This window comes from Homarus americanus, unplaced genomic scaffold, assembly GCF_018991925.1.
Source record: "Homarus americanus isolate GMGI-L3 unplaced genomic scaffold, GMGI_Hamer_2.0 scaffold32583, whole genome shotgun sequence".
Lineage (NCBI taxonomy): Eukaryota > Metazoa > Arthropoda > Malacostraca > Decapoda > Nephropidae > Homarus > Homarus americanus.
This window is the reverse complement of record NW_024713129.1, coordinates 4,461,543-4,481,919: the sequence shown is the minus strand read 5'-3', so window position 1 is coordinate 4,481,919 and position 20,377 is coordinate 4,461,543. Positions and strand designations below refer to the sequence as shown.

At 37.8% G+C, this 20,377-nt stretch overlaps 1 protein-coding gene across 2 annotated transcripts in view; it reads right to left on the bottom strand.

The window, feature by feature from the left end:
- The window catches only part of LOC121866298 (zinc finger and BTB domain-containing protein 44-like), a 29,646-nt gene extending 10,635 nt beyond the window's left edge, over positions 1-19,011 (bottom strand). The window contains exons 1-5 of one of the 2 annotated variants that reach the window (XM_042365910.1): positions 18,881-19,011; positions 12,291-12,385; positions 11,492-12,118; positions 9,271-9,561; positions 3,138-3,266 (exon numbers count right to left, since the gene is read on the bottom strand). In XM_042365910.1, the coding sequence (XP_042221844.1) occupies positions 3,138-3,266; positions 9,271-9,561; positions 11,492-12,118; positions 12,291-12,371 (1,128 nt within the window). In that variant the 5' untranslated portion in view covers positions 12,372-12,385; positions 18,881-19,011. Of the gene's footprint in view, positions 1-3,137; positions 3,267-9,270; positions 9,562-11,491; positions 12,119-12,286; positions 12,386-18,880 lie in introns of those variants that run through there. The other variant, XM_042365919.1, reaches the window with a different exon arrangement.
- Positions 19,012-20,377: the final 1,366 nt, after the last annotated feature.

Genomic DNA, 20,377 nt, shown 5'->3' with positions numbered 1-20,377 from the left:
TCTAATTAATTTTATTACAAAAGGCTAAAATGTTCATCTTGTGCAATTTATGATGTTTACATTCAAATTATTCGCTGTCTTGCAAGAATTCTAGCAATGCAAATTATATTCACCAAACTTTAGTCTGTGATATTATATAAGATAAAAATTGTAAGCCTAAACCACCAAACCCTGGCTGGGAAGAGGGGGGGGGGGGTAAAAGTGACACGTTTGACAGTTGGCGCTGAAGGTCTAGTGAAGTATTTATTTGTTTATTTATGTCCTTTAGATTGAGTTTTTTTTTTTATAAAATGTCACAGAAGTGACCAGGGAAAATATAATTTACATTGCTGGAATTCTTATAAGATAGTGATTAATTTGAATATAATCATGCTATAATTTGCACTAGACAAAAATCTTAGTTTATTTAGTACATTATTTTGAGTACATGTACAGTACAGCTTTGCCCTTAGAACAGTGTAGCGTGCCCAGAGAAACATTAGGCGCAAATTGTAAAATATGATGCGCCAGATTGACTTGCGCAAAATAGGAAAGATTCGCTCTAAATTAAAACATTGTCCTTAATTGAGGGTGTCGCTTTAAATCAATAATCTTAAATTGAATCGCTTTAAATTGACGTTCTACTGTATATATAATTTGTGATAAAAGTTTAAAGTCCTACTAAAATAGTTGAGATAAGTTTATTTCTCTAGAAACAGGGCCGCCATTTGTAATGACATCACTCCCTTCAAACTCACTGTTGCAGTCGGAGGTAGTAGAAAGGATCTCTGGAAAGGATGGCCTCTTCAGACCCCAAATGCTACATTCAGACAAGTTTTAAGGGTGGTTTTATTTTTATCCTCTAAGTCATGGACATTTGGTAAGTGAAGAAATGTGCCATGAAGAGCAGCTTCAAACATAGGTTGGATGGATATACCGGGTATGAGTGATAAGGGTTGCATGTAAACGGGACTGCCCAGTATGTGCCAATAGGCCCGCTGCGGTTTCCTCTATTCTTATGTTCTTTTGGACATAAAAAACTCCCATGTTCACATCAGCTGAGCTGTCATGTACTCTTACCTGGTAGACTTTTTATTTCAGTGCATTTACAGAGTATATCAGTACTAGATGGAGATACGAGTAAATTTAGAAGTAATGACATTGTCTGGACTTTGTATTGAGAATGCCTGATGCTAGGTTAACATGACAACATAGTGCTGTAATTGTTTTGATGATTCTTTAATGACCCACTGGGGTATATCATCATTTATATTAATTAATGGGTAAAATTTTACTTTAGCTACCATGAGTATTTGGATGTTTAGAGTAGAGATAGGCTATATTGAGAAAATTTTAAGTTTTGGTCATCCCTGTACTTAGATATGCAGACTATGTTTTTTTTCTGGTGGTTTCCGACGTGTTATGAACGATTTAGACCTTCATTTCTATCGGAAATCACTAGTTTTGAGTTACTACCCCCCTTACCTTATTACTCATCATACCCTGTCTTAGCCTATGATCTGCATTTTCTTGTGCGATAGAAAAATGTTTTGCGACAGAAATCCTGAAGAGATAATGTGTCTTATTGTTTAAGGTATTTAATCCCTTAATTAGAATCTGAAGGTTCCCCAGATGATCAAAACCAAAATAATACCAATATTGTTTGGAAGGTTTAAACTATGAAATTTGTTGTACGGGCAGCTAATATCCATTGAATTAGTTTATGTGCTTAGTAATATTTATATATTCAAATTAGTATCATTACCATAGTAAATTTAAGCATTTTTTTTACCCATTCACCTGCCATCTTACAAAAAAATTCAGAATGTCAACTCGTCCATTTCTGGAACTTCCGAGAAAAATTTCCATGTACACGGAGCATTCCGGGGACGAGGGATTTTTTCTGGCTATGAGAGAGTCGTCTCGTTACCTGGAAATCTCTCATTCCCGAAAGTGTTCTGCACCTACTGTTCCAGCTAAGGGAGATATCACTTATGGTTAGGTTAGGTCTGGGATAAAATGAATGGATACAAATGGTCCTTATTATATGTCAGAGTTGTGTTCTAGAGAAAAGCGACTTATAGTGTAACGTTTTATAATGAGTTATTTTTCCCATAAGAATTAATGTAATTTGGAGTATATGCCTTCCAACATGTACAGTAATATCCCCCTTGAAAGCAGTGCTTAAGATGGTGTCATATATCTAGTCAGTTGTATCAATGCATCATTCTGAAGTTCATCTGTAATTTCCACAGCAGCTGTACCCTCTTTATATCTCATTAGGTGTTAAGTTTTGGTCAGAGACTTTAACATTTTCTGCCTCTTTCTCTATTGTTTGTTAATGATTTTAGTTATTTCCCTTTTACTTTCTTGTTGCAACTTCTCTTTCCTTAGTGTATCCTAATAAGCCAGATATTTTATTTTGTTCTGCTGCTCCTAACTTCTGAGGTTAGCTGTGTCATCAAGTCTCAGTCTCCTTCACAGCATGAGTACTGTACCAGTGACACCATTTTCCTCAGGTGCTGATATTTCTTTGGTAACTATCCTGGCACTTAAAGACACATTGTATACTGACTCGGCATGTCTATGTAAGATAAGTTAAATCTTTATTAAATCTTGCAGGGATGAATATAAAAAAGGATTAGCAATTGAATTATGTGAGAACACTAAATTTCAATTGCAGTCCAGTACATTTAATTCCACAATCAATGTTCAACTCAGACACCTCTCTATTCATCTAAATTACATTCCACATATGAAGCATGCAAAGCATATTTAGTTTATGTTGGACTTCTCTGTCAAGGTTATCAACAGATGCAACTGCTTATATTCTATGAAAGGAGCAAAGAAGCTCTAAGTATTAAGTCACATTTGATCAGGTATCACAAACAAGTAAAGGTATTACTTTGCGGTACCTTCATGATTAAAATTATTATTATTATTTTGGAATAATAATGATTAATTTGTCAGCTGGGTGCATGAAGCCAATGTTCAGGAACAAATAGAAACTTGATGCCCAGAAAGTTTCATGACAAAACCATCATTCTCTCAAAAGTAACATGTGGGGTGCATCAAGACAATCACTAATCTCCTTCAAGTAAAAGTGTGATAGAACAAGATTGAACCACAAATAAGAAGTAGGATGTGAAAAAACTCACTGATAGATGAGGCTGGTGGTTGTGCATGTTCATGGGGTCAGTGAGCTGACTGTACAAGTCTTGCTGGTTGTCACAGTTGTAAGCGTCTAGGCCCAAGAACCCATCGTAGGCATCACTGCCACTAGTATTCTGGTAAATCAAATATTTGTAAATAAAAGAGTTAGGCTTTATCAATAAAATAGTCTTGAGAAAGAGACAGATAAAGAAAATGTGAAGGACTAATTTATGAAATTAATTTTATGATGAGGGGAAGGTGACCTGTGAAATACATACCATTAAACGTTACAATATTTTCTTTGACATCGTCTAAATGTATGGGTTAATATCTTGATGTTCCTAACTCACTGAGCCAAACCACTGTGGACTTCTTGTCCCTATAAAAGACGATTGGTCTCCCTTGAAAATTACACACTAAACACTTTAAATAATTGAATGGAACCAGACTTCTTCAGGTTGATGAACCAAATAATGGCAACCTTCCTGTGAATTTTCTTCTAAGAGGTGGAAATCCCAGCCATGAGCTAATACATCCACCCACACTGAAAGACTTGGGGAAAGTTTTTTCTTCAAAACCTTCTTATCAAATATCATCCTATGAATCTACCAAAGAAGAGCCTTCTTTTGTAAAGGATTTTAACATGTCTCAATAGTGTGTTTTCATAGTATTATTCAAAGTATCACCCTTTGATGAATAAAAAGTACCCCTAAATGGACTACAGAAGGGATAAATATCAACTTGCCATTAATCTTTTCAGCCTGTATAAGGAAGACTGAACTTATTCAAATTAAATTCTTTACTTAAGAACTGTAAGAAATTACAATACTGTACTGTACTGGACTCTAAAATGAGCTGGATAGTCCTGATGTGGGATCAATAAGAGACCCTGCCAATAGACATTTGGTTCAGGAACTAAACTTGACTTTTCCCAATTTATCTTTATAGATTTCTCATGTTACATTAAATCTACAAGGAAGAGGTCCAATGCAGCAGGAAATTCATTCAATCTTGAAAACTGGAAACTTCTCAAACCTCCTGTTTATTGGCATATGCTAACAAACATCTTTGAAGTTTAAGATGATGCCCAATAACCACTTCACACTGCCCATCTGACTTGTTCCCAGGATTTCAACTGAAATTCTTAGTCTGGGATGAAAGCACTGGGCCATATAAGGTTAGTCTTCAACTGCCAGTAGTTTTCTTTATGAAATAACCTCAAAATGTACTTGCACGGTTATGCTCCAACATGGAGCTCACAAAGTTCATTCAAACTACTTCTATATCTTGTTCATTTGGAGCATAATAGTGAGGTACTTTAATGTGCCAAAAGTCTCGAGTAAGTGTTGCATTAAAGATGAGTGATCTGCTTGAATTTTGTACTTTGGAAGAACAATGATGTTATTTGTTTTTTAAAATCGGAAAGGATAAAACAAGCAATATTCATCGCAGAATATCACCTCAATGTGGAAGCAAATGCATGTCAAGCAAACATTTACAAGTGGGTTGAACAATTCAAAGAGTGGTCAAACAAGAGTTGTGGATGAAGATTGTGCCAGACAACCTGTTGAAGTTTCAACTCCCACATTGCACCAGAACATTGAGCTGAAAATTTGGGGAAACCGATGTGCTACAATTGAACAAACTGCAACTGATTTGAATGCCAGTGTTGGTACAGCACACATTGTTGTTCATGATGTTCTGAAGTTTAAGAAAATGTGTGCACTTTGGGTCCCCAAAATGTTGAACAAAGAACACAAAACCACTAGACTGTGAATTTCAACTGAACTGAAAGAATGATTTATACATGAAGGTGAGGCACTTCTACAGCAGATTATGACTTGTGATAAAACCTGGGTGCACCACCTTGAATCAGAGTCAAAACATTAAAGCATGGTGTGGAAACATTTTTCATTTCCTCAAGAAAAAAATTTCAAAATGTTCCCTTCAGTGAATAAAGTGATGCTTACTCTATTCTGGGGTATACTGTACTGCCACTATATTGAAGAGCTGCATACCATCAACAGTCCATCATATTCAGAAATGCTAGAAAATGAGATCAAGCCAGTCATAATTTGGAAGTGTCCCGGCTTACAAAGAAAAGGTATGATTCTTCTGCAAGACAATGACTGACCCCACAGTGCAGAGTATATGCAGGAAATGATAAGAAAACTGGGCTGGGAGATTTTGCTGCACCCCGCATACAACCCAGATCCACACCATCAGACTACCACATGTTTGGTCCAATCAAAACAGCTTTACGTGGAAAGCACTTTTTGAATAATGAAAAGGTGAAGAAAGAAATCTGAAATTGGTTACGGAGTCAGCTGAAAGAATTTTTCGTCAAAGGGATAAGCGTTTCTCACTTTCCGCGGTACCCTGTGGGTTGAATTAACCGCGTAAAGTGAGGGTTGACTGTATATATACGGTATATATATATATATATATATATATAATATTTGATCTAGTAGTAGTCTAATGTGCTTATCCTTTCAATATTGGTCACATATCTATAGCTCTTATGCGAGGAAGTACTGTTTTTAAGTCTGTAGAAGTACACCTGTTATCAAATTCTTTCTACAATATTGATATGTCATGAAATGTAAGCTGATCTGATGGAGAGATTAATTATAGTATGAGGATATATTCGGTTTTGTATATGTATTATTAATGCAAAATAAAGTTGATTGCTTGATTGATATAGATTTATAGTAACATATAGAGCTTACTATAACTTCATGTGATAAGTGTGGTGTGGTGGAGTGGATGAAGAGGAATACACTAAGGTGGTATGGACATGTGCCGAGGATGCATGAAGACAGGCTGACAAAAAGAGTTTATGATAGCAAGAGAGAGGGGTAAACCAATTACCACCTAGGAGAAAAAAATTAGAGAGTTTGTTGAAGAGAGAGCAGGAAGGGGAGGAAGAGTGTTTGAGAGAGCAAGTGAGGTGTGCAAGGATAAAATGGCCTGGAGACATTTCTGCCATGGCCACCCCCTGTTGGGGAGTTCCCAGGAGGGAACAAGTCGTCGGCGATATTGATTGATTGATCAAAACAGAGGTTGCCGGAGAGGCGCTCCGGTGAGCTCAGGCAGCACTGCACCCCTGGTGATGACAGAGGTGGGGGAGGTGATGCGCTGGTTTCAATGGCTGCTGCTCTGCCTCAAATTTGTCATTTCAATTGTTTGTTTTCTTTTTCCAACATTAATTATATGTAGCTCTACAACATTATGATACAATAAAAATGTTTTAACAATGTAAACTCGCATCAAGAAAACTGAGAGGTGAGAACATTTCTTCAGTGTTACCCATCCCCACACAGAGACATACAAACACATGCTCAGGCTTCACAAGTTGAGTAACCACCACCACACCCATTGCAATTTTTTTCCCATATATTTTTTTTTATTTAAAGTGTCCAAATAAATGTGCAAAGTAAGTTTTGTAAGGAAAGAACAACGTGTAAGGAGTATCTACAGTATAAACAAAGATGTTATATCTTTCAGTTTTCATTTGCCTTACGCAGACTACATACTTGAAACTTATTTGTAAATTGTATTTAGCGTATGTTAGTTATGCATAACATTAATTGTGAACCTCAAGATGCTGGGTGTTAGTTAGGAAACTCAAGACTTTGGACTGTCTTTATTAATTTTTATCATTCACTTTTTTGTTAACCCCAGTGGACACATCCTGCAACAGTTGTAGTACAGTACGGAGGGCCACACTGTTCTGGACATATCCCACAGCTGTTGTAATATATTTCTTGTGGGTGCAATTTAAATTTCTCTTACTTTATATTTGCTGAGCATCTTCGTGGAGGCTTCTGGCAACTGCCCTGATGAGGTGTAGGCCTCTCACCAATTAGTAATGGATGGACCAAGGCTGATTATTACAGACTGCATTAGATCTGCATGTGTGTGGAGCTACACACAGGAGGTTATTGATGTCATTTATTTAATTTCAGAGAAAAGAATAACCCTTCCATCCACAGTGACACTGATATAAGTGAAGATAGTAATTTTGCTCAAGATTTAACTAGTGAATCTTTTTTTCCATGGGGGAATAACCCACCCTGGCACAGGTCATTAATCCACAATGGGGGAAAAAATAGAGCAGTAAAAGACTATGTTAATCTACATCACAAAAATGCCGGAAAACCAGCTTTTTGAAGTGAGACAGATTGTTAGAGGATGGAAACACAGAAGGAAGAGCATATCAGAGTTTGGCTGTGTGAGGAAAGAAGGATGGACTCTAACAGGTTATTTTAGTGTGGCTGACATCCACAGAGAAATGGTGAGCATTGCGGGCAAGATGAATGTTACAAGCCTACTGCCTTACCGGTCATACACAGGATGCCAAAGCCACTGAACATTGCCCATTAAAGTACCTGTAAGGGTGAGAGAGTAAAGCAACATTGCAGCAAAGAGAAAGGGAAGAGAGATTATTGACTAAAGGAGGAGAGTTAATAAAACAAAATACCTTTGATTCCACCCTATCTAACAGTTGGACAGAAGAACCATGAGAGCAGTACTCCAAGTTAAGACAAATGAATCCCTGGAAAATTTAAGTGATGAGATTAGGGAATATGGGGAGGGGAGGGGAGCTTCCACAATCTCATGTGGGATTGGAGTTAATCTTTGTTTATTGTCCCACACCCTGAATTTTGATGTAAAACGGGAGTTTATTCTAAGACTCGAATATCTTTTAATTTATTTATTTTTTGTTTTTTTATATTCCCCTGTCCAATGGGTAATGACCATGCGCTGCCATCATCATTTACAAACGGGGTCACTTTAAGCAGGTTATTACTACAGTAATATCTCCGTTAGCCGGAATCCCTCAACCCCAGAACTCTCTGATAGCCGGAATTAAAAATTTTTCGGAAAATCGTTTCCAAAGCCTGAACTTTCTGGAAAATTCCGGCTTTTGGAACGATTTCCAGAGGGGCACATTTTCCGGAACTTCCGAGAAAATTTTTCCGTTACCCGAAAAATTCTGGGGATGAGGGATTTTTTTCCGGGTTCAAGAGATTATGTAATGGTCAATTTCTGGAACTTCCGAAAAAAAAAAATCTGTTACCCGGAAAATTCCGGGGATGAGGGATTTTTTTTCCCGGCTTGAGAGAGTCATCTAGTTATCTGGAAATTTCTCATTCACGGAAGTGCTCTGCACCAATTGTTCCAGCTAATGGAGATATCACTGTATTATCATGAAGCCTTTGCACCTTATTATTACCGTTTGTAGAGTGACAATCCTAGGTGAATAAGAAGCCCCTGCCCCTGAAGCCCCATCTACTGTAGTATACTGTATGTAAGTCATGAAGCCAGGTCCCATGAAAGTGACAAATTTAGAAGATGAGGAGAATTTTTTTGATAAAATCAACAGATTAATTTTGCAAGTCCAGGAAAATGACAGGAAGAAACGTAGTACAGTAGACCCATGCCTTTTGCAAGGGATAGGTTCCAAGAAATGGCACAAATTGGCAAAACCGCAAATCGCAACTTATACTACCTTAGTTCACTACTGTATACTAATACCAAACAACTGACCAGCCGAGGCAGCACTCATCCCCTCTTTTAACTTATCTAATAATAAAACTTTCTTTGTCAAGGTCATCATTGACTTCTGCCTTTTACATTTAACTCCACCAGCATCCAGCATAACTAGCACTGACACTCGGCAGACTTTTAGGGTCCATTTTCACACAGAAACACTAAAATTTTGAGAGTACAACACAAGAAAAGGCTTGCCAGCTAGTCACCATAGCCATCATCTGTTTACCGCGAATCGCAAACTCGTAAATGGCATGGGTCTACTGTACTTTACATCTTTGTCCCTTATATACTGTAAGTCATTGTAACCCAGATATGTAAGTGATTACAATTCTAACCAAAAAATGGTTTGTGGTAATTCACTTCACCCTAAGAAAGACCTGCAAGTGAATTAAACTGAAAAATTATTCCCCAGGAAAATGGACAGGGTGGCATTATAAGATCTACCCTCAGTGAGTTTCCAGGAATTAATGAAATTTGCATCTTCTGGAATGGTCTTCCATCCAATTGGTCTGGATTATCAAAGGTTTATTGTATTATGGTTTTCCTAGAATGCTACCTGCTATGTGCACCGTAACTCACCTCCATCATCCTGGAGGGCCCTGGCTTATGGTTATCACCGGGATCTGGGTGAGGAGGATTAACATGCCCTGAACTGTCCAGCGGCAAGTTCCTCTGGTTTGTATCTGGAGCTTCATATTTTGAGAAATAACCTTGTGTCATTTGATCCTCTAGACCAACATCACTTTCACTAATTTGTCTGGAACCATCAGGCAAGGTGTGGTAGTTTATTTCACTGTTGTATGACAGGTCTTGTTCATCTACTGAATTGTCCAGCTCTTCCTCCTTCACTTGCATGTCATCAAATATGTCCTGTAAATAAAATTATAATATTTGAAAGGTTGATCGACAGAAAAATACCAAATATGAAAGTGACTCCCAAGCCAACCAAGTGTTTAGAACTGAAACTAATATAATTCCCTTTATCAAATCTTGGTTTTGGGTGTTGTGTGTATCACAGGCAACTAAAATGGTAGGCTCGGATTATGTGATGTTTAGCTACAGTGGGGTATGCTATAACGAACAGATCCTGCTACGAATATTCCTATAACGAACGGTTTTACCTATAAAATTGAGAATGCTATAACGAACGAAACTCCTACAATGAACATTATTTAAAAAAAAAAAAAAATTTTTTTTTACTAATTTATTGTTTTTTTATTACAAGTATTAATGATATTCTTTATTTCAGGGGGTTAGATGCATATTTATGCACTTTTTTACAATTTTACAATTTTATATTATATTTTTCAGTGTTAAGTGGTTGTATTTGGGGGCCTGGAACGGATTAATCCTATAACGAACAAGGTTCTAGAACCAATTAGATTCGTTATAGCATATCCCACTGTATATTATCTCCATTTTTTAACGTACACATATTCCCCTTCTAGCCTGAGTGACACACCAATTTACTCATCTCTTATTTATAATGTTATGCTAGTGTTTCTAGTACAGTAAAACGTCGATATAACACGAGATACATTCCAAGAGAGGTCGCTTTAAACCGAATTTGCACTAAATCGAGTTGTTTCAATGGAATAATTTAGTTTGGTACTTGAGAGAAACAAAATACTAAAAAGACTGAGAGTCTGCCCAGATGCACCTCAGCCCATCTCCTAGAATAAACAAAACATTGTTTTTTATAGTATTATGTTAAAACAAACAATCATAAATCAATACAGCTAAAATTATGGGACGTGAAATGGTCTGTTTACTAGCGATCAGCTGATGGAAAAATGGGGGGGGGGGGGAATATGTTTGACAGTTGATGCCAAGGTCTAGTGCTTATTTATTTATCTGTCCTTAAGAGTGACTTTAAGTTTTCTCTTATAAAATGTCACTGAACTGATATGTTCTAATTAATTTTATTACAAAGTGCTAAAATTTTTATCTCGTGCAAAATATAAGACGTTTATATTCAAATTATTCGCTGTCTTGCAAGGATTCTAGCACTGCAAATTATAATCTCCTAACTTTAGTCTGTGATATTATGTAAGATAAAAACTGTAAGCCTATAACCGCCCAACCCTGGGAAGATGGGGGAGAGGGAGGCAGGGGAGGTGACATGTTTGACAGTTGGCGCTGAAGGTCTAATGAAGTATTTATTTGTTTATTTATGTCCTTTAGATTGAGTTTTTTTTTTTATAAAATGTCACAGAAGTGACCGAGGAGAATATAATTTACATTGCTGTAATTCTTATAAGATAGTGATTAATTTGAATATAATCATGCTACAATTTGCACTAGACAAAAATTTTAGTTTATTTAGTACATTGTTTTGAGTACATGTACAGTACAGCTTTGCCCTTAGGACAGTGTAGCATGCCCAGAGAAACATTAGGCACGAATTTTAAAATATGATGCACCAGGTTGATTCGTACAAAATAGGAAAGATTCGCTTTAAATTAAAACATTGTCCATAATTGTGGGTGTCGCTTTAAATCAATAATCTTAAATTGAATCGCTTTAAATCGACGTTCTACTGTATAGTATACTTATTGTACTTTATAATAATACTTTCCTTTCCTTTGATATGTCTGTTGCAATAAAAATTAACTCTTTGCTCCTACTGTTGCATAGCATACATCAGCATCTCTCTAAACACACCCACTTTATCAATAAATTTACAATAGTTTTTATGGAATACAGTACTACTGTACATACATGTTGAAAAAACAAAAAAACAAAATCAAACATGTTAATTACTGATTCCAAATTCTAAATCACACTTATTCTGGCTAACCTTAAATGGCATATCTGGAGTACACTCTAATTCAGACTTCTCTGGCATCTGAGGTGTACGATGGTCGACCAGTAGCTCTCTTGTGTCATCTCTTGAAGTGTTTATGATTTCCTTTGTTTCCTCCTCTCTCACTCTGCTTTCTATATGCTCATTGTATGGAGATAATCTTGTTTGATGATCATTCTGTACGGCTGGCTGTGAAAGTTCCTCCAGGTTCCTATTACTATTGCAAGTGTCATTAGTACCTCCTGTTGCTGAAGGAATACTGTCCTCTCTCTTTCTTCTCTTCGACTTTGGACTACTTGTATTATTTCCTCCTGAGCTGCTGCTGCTGCTGGACTGTGTCTCACAACCATCAGGTGCAGCCAAACCTTTAATACACAGAGCTTCTGCAGCTTTGAGGAGACTTGCCAGATCATGTTGGGCTACACTTGCAACACCTGCATACATATAGCTCAGCAGAGCTTCCATGTCTTTGGATGCAACATCCCGCAGCACAATAACTGGGTGCTTACAGGAAGTGTGCTGGAATATTTCTTCAAAGTATTCACTGCATGTTGCCAACACCAGCTTGTGTGCTGGGTAGAATTTGCCTTCACATGTTACAGTAACATCGGTATAGTTCTCCTGCAATAAATCAGACAAATTAAAAATTCAGATTAATAACCATTTAAGAGCAAAGGGAAATTTAAACCCAAACTGCAAAGCATCAATGACACTAAAACTAATAACTTCATTTTGAATATGTGATCATGAAGGCCAGTTACAACTTATGTGAGAGGAATTACAGCCTACCTACCTTATCCCGGAAAGTGGAGATTACATTAGAGAACATGGAACTGTGGTTCTTCCACGATAAAACAAGCATTCGATCACCCATCTTGATAAAATCATCTGAAAATAAGTCAATATATTAAACATTATCATAAGCTTATGGGATACAGTATTACTGTACAATAATTCTTTGGTGAAGGATTGGCAATTAATGTTTCTATATGTTGTACAGTGCAGTATAGATTTTCCACTTTCAAAATAACACTGTTGCTTCAGTTCCTATCAACAAAAGGATGGACATTGCCAGGATCATAACTGCAGTGTTAATTTACTGACAGTTGGCAAGTATAGCCCAAAATTTCAATTCTGATATCAATTGCAGTACAGTATAGCAATGTAATTCTTGGTAATGTTTTATGAAACTGACTCATGGGAAGGAGCAAATTTAGGAAATTTTTCTACAGAAGAAAACTTCTTTCTTTCGTTTTGAACATCATTAAAACAACGGAGGAAAATACGCTTGTTTAAGCACACACCAAGAGACAAAAACTGCTTCATTGACATTATGCTTCTGTTAAATAAATATAAAAGACAGGTACAATAGCAACTTATATAATATTAATATTGTAGCTGTACAGCACTGTAATACAGGGGCCCCCCAAATTCGCAGGGGTTAGGTTCTCAAAATGGCTGCGAATCGGCAAATCCGCGAATAACATTTGCGGACCAGGTGTGGAGGTTGTACATTTTTACTTGTGTACAAAGAAATGTATATTCCCTTTATGTGTTTGCCCTAAGGACAAATATTTCTTTTACCTGTATTGTATATATATGTGTGTGTGTGTGTGTGTGTAGACCCACACACACACACACATACAAATAAATAATAGATGGAAAATACTCTCACAAATAATCAGAAATTTTTTTTTAAAAATGTGACAGTCTACCTTCAAGTCAGTGCTTTATTAATACTGTAAAGTAATAAAGCACGAACTTGAGGGTAGACTCACATTTTTAACAAACATGTTTCTGATTATTTGAGAGAGGATTTTTCCAATTATTATTTATTTGCATGTGTTTTGTGTGTGTGGGTCTACACACACACACACACACACATATATACAATACAGGTAAAGGCAATTACTGTACTGTCTCTAGAACGAATGGTTAACTATCCCAGCTGCAAAAATGCCGGCAACTTTAAAGCTACCCACAGACATGTTTGGGTATATCCAGGGTGTCATCCGCGAATAATAGAGGACCGAGAAATAAAAATCTGCGAACTTGGGGGGTCCCCTGTATAGCAAAAATATTATTAATAATAATATAAATAATACAGGCAGACTCTGATTAACAAGGATTTGATTTAAAAAAAAATTGCATTATTTTTTGTTGTTGCATGCTTTGATTTTAACCCTTAGGCCCCAGGTGACGTTCCAGAACGCGCGCCTATTCCCGCCACTGTTTAAATGCCCAGCGAGGGTTATCCGGTTCCAGTGTGACTATTTGCCTCTCACACCACACGCTCGGCCACAGGGAAGCCTCCTGAACATAATTACCTACTTTTGTTTGTTTCATTTTCATTGTTTGTCAATTTTATCATGTATCAAAGTAATATTGATAAAAGTTGTGTAGTTGTATTATGTTATAAATGTTTTTATTTGTGGAATTATTATTATTTTATGCATTACTTGCTCTACCAAACACAAAGACAGCCAGGCAGACTGGTGACAGACTGGTGATTGTTGCCGAGCACTTTTTTATGAAAAATTATGGAAATAAAATACTCTAAATGAATTATTTATAGCAAATAAGTATTAAGATCAGTAAATACATATATTATTGGCCACTTTGGATACAAAGGCGAGCTAAAAATAGCTGCTAAGTGACGAGGGACCACGAGCGTCAGCTGTCAAACCAACACTGTTTCCTTATCTCTCCCCCTCCTCCCTCCCTCTGCGCGGCCAGAGAAGTTTCTCGAGGGTCAATATACAGGTGCTCCTCTACTTACGAACGAGTTACGTTCCTGAAGCTTGTTTGTAAGTCCAACTTTACTCCTGTAGATCCCAAACATAGTAAAAAATGAAAAAATTATGTATATTTAGTACAGCTATACCCTTTAATACAGCCTTAAAACCTGGCTCACTCTTCTCCTCTTAGTTAATGTTTGTTCTATCTGGAATTTTCTTCCAAATAATCCAGTTTCATCCACATTAAACACCTGCTCTGGCAGGTAACCCCCCGTCAGTGATGATGTTTGTATCTCTGAAAGTTTGTAAGCTGAACGTTCGTAAGTAGAGGAGCACCTGTATAGTTTTTCTTACTTATTTTTTATTGTTTTATCATATTAAAAGGTTAAAAATTATTTTTGGAAAATTTGATTTTTCTCGATTTACCCCCGGGTGGAGGGTACTGCCACCAGCACCCTAACCCGGGGCTTAAGGGTTAAGAGCAAAAACCCTGGTTCCTATCCCGAAAAAAATACAAACAGTAAGCTTATCTATTTCATTATTCTCTAATGCTCGCATATAATTAAGTATATAAAATTTAGCTTTCAGTGTCATCATTCTCCGACAACCACCATATAGTATCAGTAACTTACTTCTCAAACTCATGTAGGATAAGTAGACTCATCACTCACACCACCACACACAGTCACTGAGCCCGTCCAATTTCTCCCCATTTACTCTCATGTAATACAGTACAGTACAGAACAGTACTGTATTTAAAGAATTATATGAAACAACATACTGAGGGAGGGTGAATGGAGCATCAACTGAGGGTATTGAGGATTTAGGTTGACACACTACCTCATTAGGGGTCAAAAGTTTTTTTGAGAACATATTTACACTTACATACAGTAATGGGAGTCAATATATTACTACGGCAATAGATTTTGGCTTCGTGTTTCATGTTTACTGGTTCCTCTAGAGATATTTTTCATGCTCTATGATCTGTTGACAATCATTTCCTGTTCAATTGATTTGTTTATGAGTTGTGGTCCATTTCTCCTCCACAAAGTGGAGCTGCCTGCTCGAAGACAGGCCTGCCGTCTAATTAATGAACAGTACAGTACTGTATTCTCATTTCTGCCACATAAAGGCATACATTAGGTATTGATAATGAAACAGCTCATTTAGCCAGAAAAATAGAGAGACAGAGTGGATAATAATAATAATATTAACATGGATGAGCCGGTTGAGAGCCTGAGCTCTCTTGAAGGCACCTGATATATACTGTACATTTATCTCAAGGAAGTATTAGGTAACATTTACTATCATCTGGAATAGTACAAGTAACTTGGTGGTAGTAAGAACATATCAGAATGTTACCACTGTTATCATTTCATTATTATCATTATTATTTTTTTTACATTTATATTAGAATAGTATACAGTGCTGTATACATATTTTACAGTGGAGTTGATATGTTGGTTGTATTACGGTGGAACAAGAGGACAGAAGTTGTCAGTTAGGCATGGTGCCATAGAATGACCAATTAATAACCTTAGTCCTCTTAGTGTGTCTGTTACTTCGTATTGATGTCTGTCTGGATGTACACCGATCTGACCATGTATTATTAAGGCCCAGGTACTGATAATCCTGTCCTGTCCAGAGATGTTAATACTCAGATCCACCTATGACCCACATGGCGATAATCCTGCTGTTAGTTATGTTTTATCAAAGTTCTGAATACAATTCCTACAGTATTTACATTATTTATGTAAGCCACTAATATTCTACCCTTTCATCACCAACATTGATGTACAGTACCGTACATACAAACAATAGTAAATTCCTTTGTCAATATTTTTTTCATTTGGTAAAATTGCAGTTTCGCGACCAATTGGTTTTTACCAGAAAGGTTTTCTCACGGTATTTGGTGTGATTCATTCAAATTTGACCTTCATTTCCGTCGGCAATGAGTTTTTTTGGTTATCACCTCTATCCCTCCCCTCTATAAACCTTGGGGGACCTGTGGTAATTTGGGATTTTTGGGTGGAGGAAGAGCTAAAATGGCAGCAAATAGGAAGTTAACCTAACCTACCTAACCCAACCTAACCAAAACCTAATTTAACCTAACCAAAATCTAACATAGTGAGAATGAAATCCAATTTGTTAATTTAAATTCGTATTCTTCAATGGGCCATACAGATAACTGGTTGGTCGAAGACGATGGAATCGAAGGTATAATGCTCTGTGCTTGTTCCTTTTCGGCCCACCAGGTGTCTCTAATGGTAACATTTTAACTCTCAGGAAAACAACTAGATGTTTTTCATAGTCACAATGTCGTAGAGTTAGTAGAGATAACATCAACCCTAATGGCCGCGTGATATTTTATGTGAATTTCCTATGAGAATTTACAGTCTCAGTTATTATCCATTTGCGACAGAAGTGGCCAGGGGTGTCATTTCAGATTTTGCTTGGGGGGGGGCACACCATTACATGCAAAGAGTAAGGGTCAAAATCCTGCTCCACTGTGGTGTTGCTGGGTGGTGCTGTAACAGTAGGAACACGTTCCTACACGTTTTATATTTTCAATTTGCATCTGCCCGGTGTGGACCGTGTGGCTGATAGCAATATGACTTACTTCCTTGCTCCTATTCAGTTTATAAATGATAGGCAATGGGAACAATGAAAATAGATGAATACATATCAATTTGTTTAATTATGCATAGTAAAAATACCATTAAGATGTTCTTACCAAATCCAAATTCATCTACTGTATATGAAAAAGGAATAAAATTTAAATTTTCCTTGGAGAGTAAGACAGCCCTGGGGAGGGGCAAGCCAGGTCTTGGGGGAAGCCAGATCTGAGGGGAGGGGGAGCCAGATCTGAGGGAGGGGGGAGCCAGATCTGAGGGGAGGGAGGGGTAAGCCAGATTTGGGGGAGGGGGAAAGCCAAATCTGGGGGAAGGGGGGGATGCCAGGTCTTGGGGGGAACAAGTGTTCCCCCCCAGCTTCCCCCCTGGAAGTGGCATTAAAATAAGTTGTTGCAATTGACGAGATATAACGTCTGGTGAACCAAAAATTGCTCTTAATTCAACTGGGAAAGAAACTTCAATAATACCTTTCATTTTTGTCTACCGTAAATAAAAGTGTACAACATTTAAAAATAATTTCCAAAGAAACAAGCTGCAAAAAAACCGGTTAATATTCGTTTTTAACCCAATAGGTATTTCAGATTTTGTACCATTATCACAAGGATTCTTTTTTAGTTAGGAATCGAGTTTCTTCTATGTCAATAGTATGTTAGGTTAAGTTAGGTTGCTCAGTTATTATTCGTTTTTATCCCAATACAGGGGCAGATCCAGGAGTGTTCCTAGGGGTCAGGATCCCCTCTTTCATCAGAAAATTCCAATACTTTTTCATTAATGCAGTATTGTACTCAGCCCACCCACAACTTCTTAGACACCCCCTTTTAATATTCCTGGATCCACCCCTGTAATAGGGCTAAAAACGAATTTTTACCTAAAACAGATATAAACAAACACAGTAAAATTTAAGTTTTGGTCATCCCTGTAGTATTTAGATATCCTTACCTAATCTAACCTAACCCAATGTAACCTAAACTAGCCACAGAACCCAGAACTACATCTAGTCTAACCGAACCGGGGGGCTTCGCACCTCAAGAACCCCCTTTCTGGTCCAATAGTTAAATTCTGATACTAATATAATAGGCAGTGGATATTTTGCTGTGACTGGCTAAGTTCCTACTAAAGCTATTTTACCATGAGTGTGCTCTGATTGGCCAATCGTCCATTACCGGCGAACTAGTGTCTTTTGGCATTTATTTTGCCGTGAGTCGATCGTTGTGTAGCTATAAACATACCTAACCAGAAGGAATTGTTCGATTTTGTTAATTTTTTCCACAGGTGTTCTTATCATTAAAAAGAGGTGACCTTAGAACCTAACCTAACCTAACCAACCAAAGAAACCTACCTAACCTAACTTCCTAGCCGAGGGAGGGGGGGGGGTCGTGAACCCCTCGTCATGTTAAACAGAGAGTACTTAACCAATCAGAGTGCACTCACGGTAAAATAGTGTTAGTAGGAACTTACTGGCCAAGGGAAAATATCCACAAAGAAAAATAATACCAACAAACACATTTTCACTCCCTTGTAAAAAGTGTGATCAAACTATCCAACCAGGAACGAACTAGTTACAGTGGTTTTAAATTAGACAAATTTAGATTTAGGCGCGAGATAGATAACATTGGTTTGGGAAAAGAGTAGTGGATAAGTGGAACAAGTTACCAAACATCATCATTAACTCGAATACACTGGACAGCTTCAAACAATGGTTGGGTGGATATATGAGCGATAAGGGTTGGGTGTAAATGGAACTGCCCAGTATGGACCAATGGGCCTGCTGCAGTTTCCTCCATTCTTATGTTCTAATACCAAAGGTCAGTGACCTACACATTTATCTCGAATTTGTCGTAATGAAATACTTTCGTCTGGTAGTTTCTACACAGTGACAAAAGAGTATAGTGATTAAGTTATGGCTGTCATGGGCGTGATGGTAGAGTGGGCCTTTAAAGTGGCCTCACTCACACAGTCAGCCTCCCACCTATTAAAGTTACATTACTCAGGTTATTATTGTCAACCAATACCTGATTCCTGGCTATAGTAGGTAATTTTCCTCCTTCCCACGCTCTCCAGCCAATATACTTCGTCTAACACCTTTAAATAACACACTTTCACCAAATCTTGACGGAATAATGTTACGATGGACTAGAGGAGACATACGATACCATTGTTTGGTAGTGAGGCACAGGTCACCTCCTCTCAGCCTTCGTACAGTTAACGTGCCTCACCTGCCACTTGTCTTACACCTGATTTTGTTTTACAGTACTGTATGTTGTATAAAATCAATCATAACCCGAGAAACAAATCATAAAGTATTAATGCCATAACTTGGATGTATTACATCACTACGAAATGGCTCCAGTCCCATAGATATCATATTATATCGCTTTCCATCGGAAAGTGAAAGTGGGTTCTTCAGGCTTGATGATCCATTAATGGCAGTGTTGGTACGACCTGCTGAAGATCAAGCCTGATACATATAAACTTACTCATTCTCCTCGCATATAAGGAGACGAAATGGTCGGCAAAACACGAAATAATGCCTTTCCCTTTCCTTTTTACTTTTATCCTCATCGCCACTGGGCGGTCGGTCACAGCTCTGCTATGCACTGTTGCCAAGTACTGGGCATGAACTGGCTCCTGAGTTTATATGAACCTGCTCCAGTGTTGGTCAAATCTGGTCTTGAAAGAGCTCACATTCGGTGCCGTCACAACTCTCTCTGTCAGATTGCTCCAAGAGTTCACAATTCTCACTCCGAAAAAGTTTGCCCTCTGTTTTCTGGATTTGTGGCTTCTTCAACCTTGAGCTGTGACCCCATGTGGGGTGGGCGTCCGCCAGCTTCAGGTATATACACTCGACTGAGTAGTGCCCTCTGAGATGTTTATACACTTCAGTTAGGTCACCCCTTGCTCGTCTGTAGTATAAGTTAGGTAGTTGCAGGCGTTCTGATCTCTTTGAGTACTGGGTAGCTGAGGTGCCGTAGTGTAGGCATCAGTCTGGTGGCCCTCCTTTGGACATTTTCAATCAACTGACAGTCTCTAGCATATCTCAGGACCAGACAGAGTGACAGTACTCCAGACGGGGAATCAACTCACAGGAGAATCGACCCAGAGGAATGTGAGTTCAGTTTTGCTGGATATGACTCATTTACGAACCTTTCTCAAGAAACTTGCAAGAGGGGTGTGGTTATCTATGCTAGGCAAAACCTTCGAGCCAGCCAGGCGAGGGTACAGGGAGAGGATGTTTTTGACGAGTCCAAGTGGTGTAAAATGAAATTAAAGAGAGGGGACTTACTTATCGTCGGGTGTATGTACAGATCCCCAAACTGTGGCCCATTAAATCAAAGGAACTTAAGAACCTTAATAAACAACGCGGCGATGCTCAACCCTAGCCACCTCCTTATCATGGGGGACTTTAACTATGGCGACATCGACTGGAGAAACGAGTCCACCCCAAATGACTTGAATAACCCTGCTACTCTTTTTGTAGAAACTCTGAGAGATAATTTTCTGTTCCAACA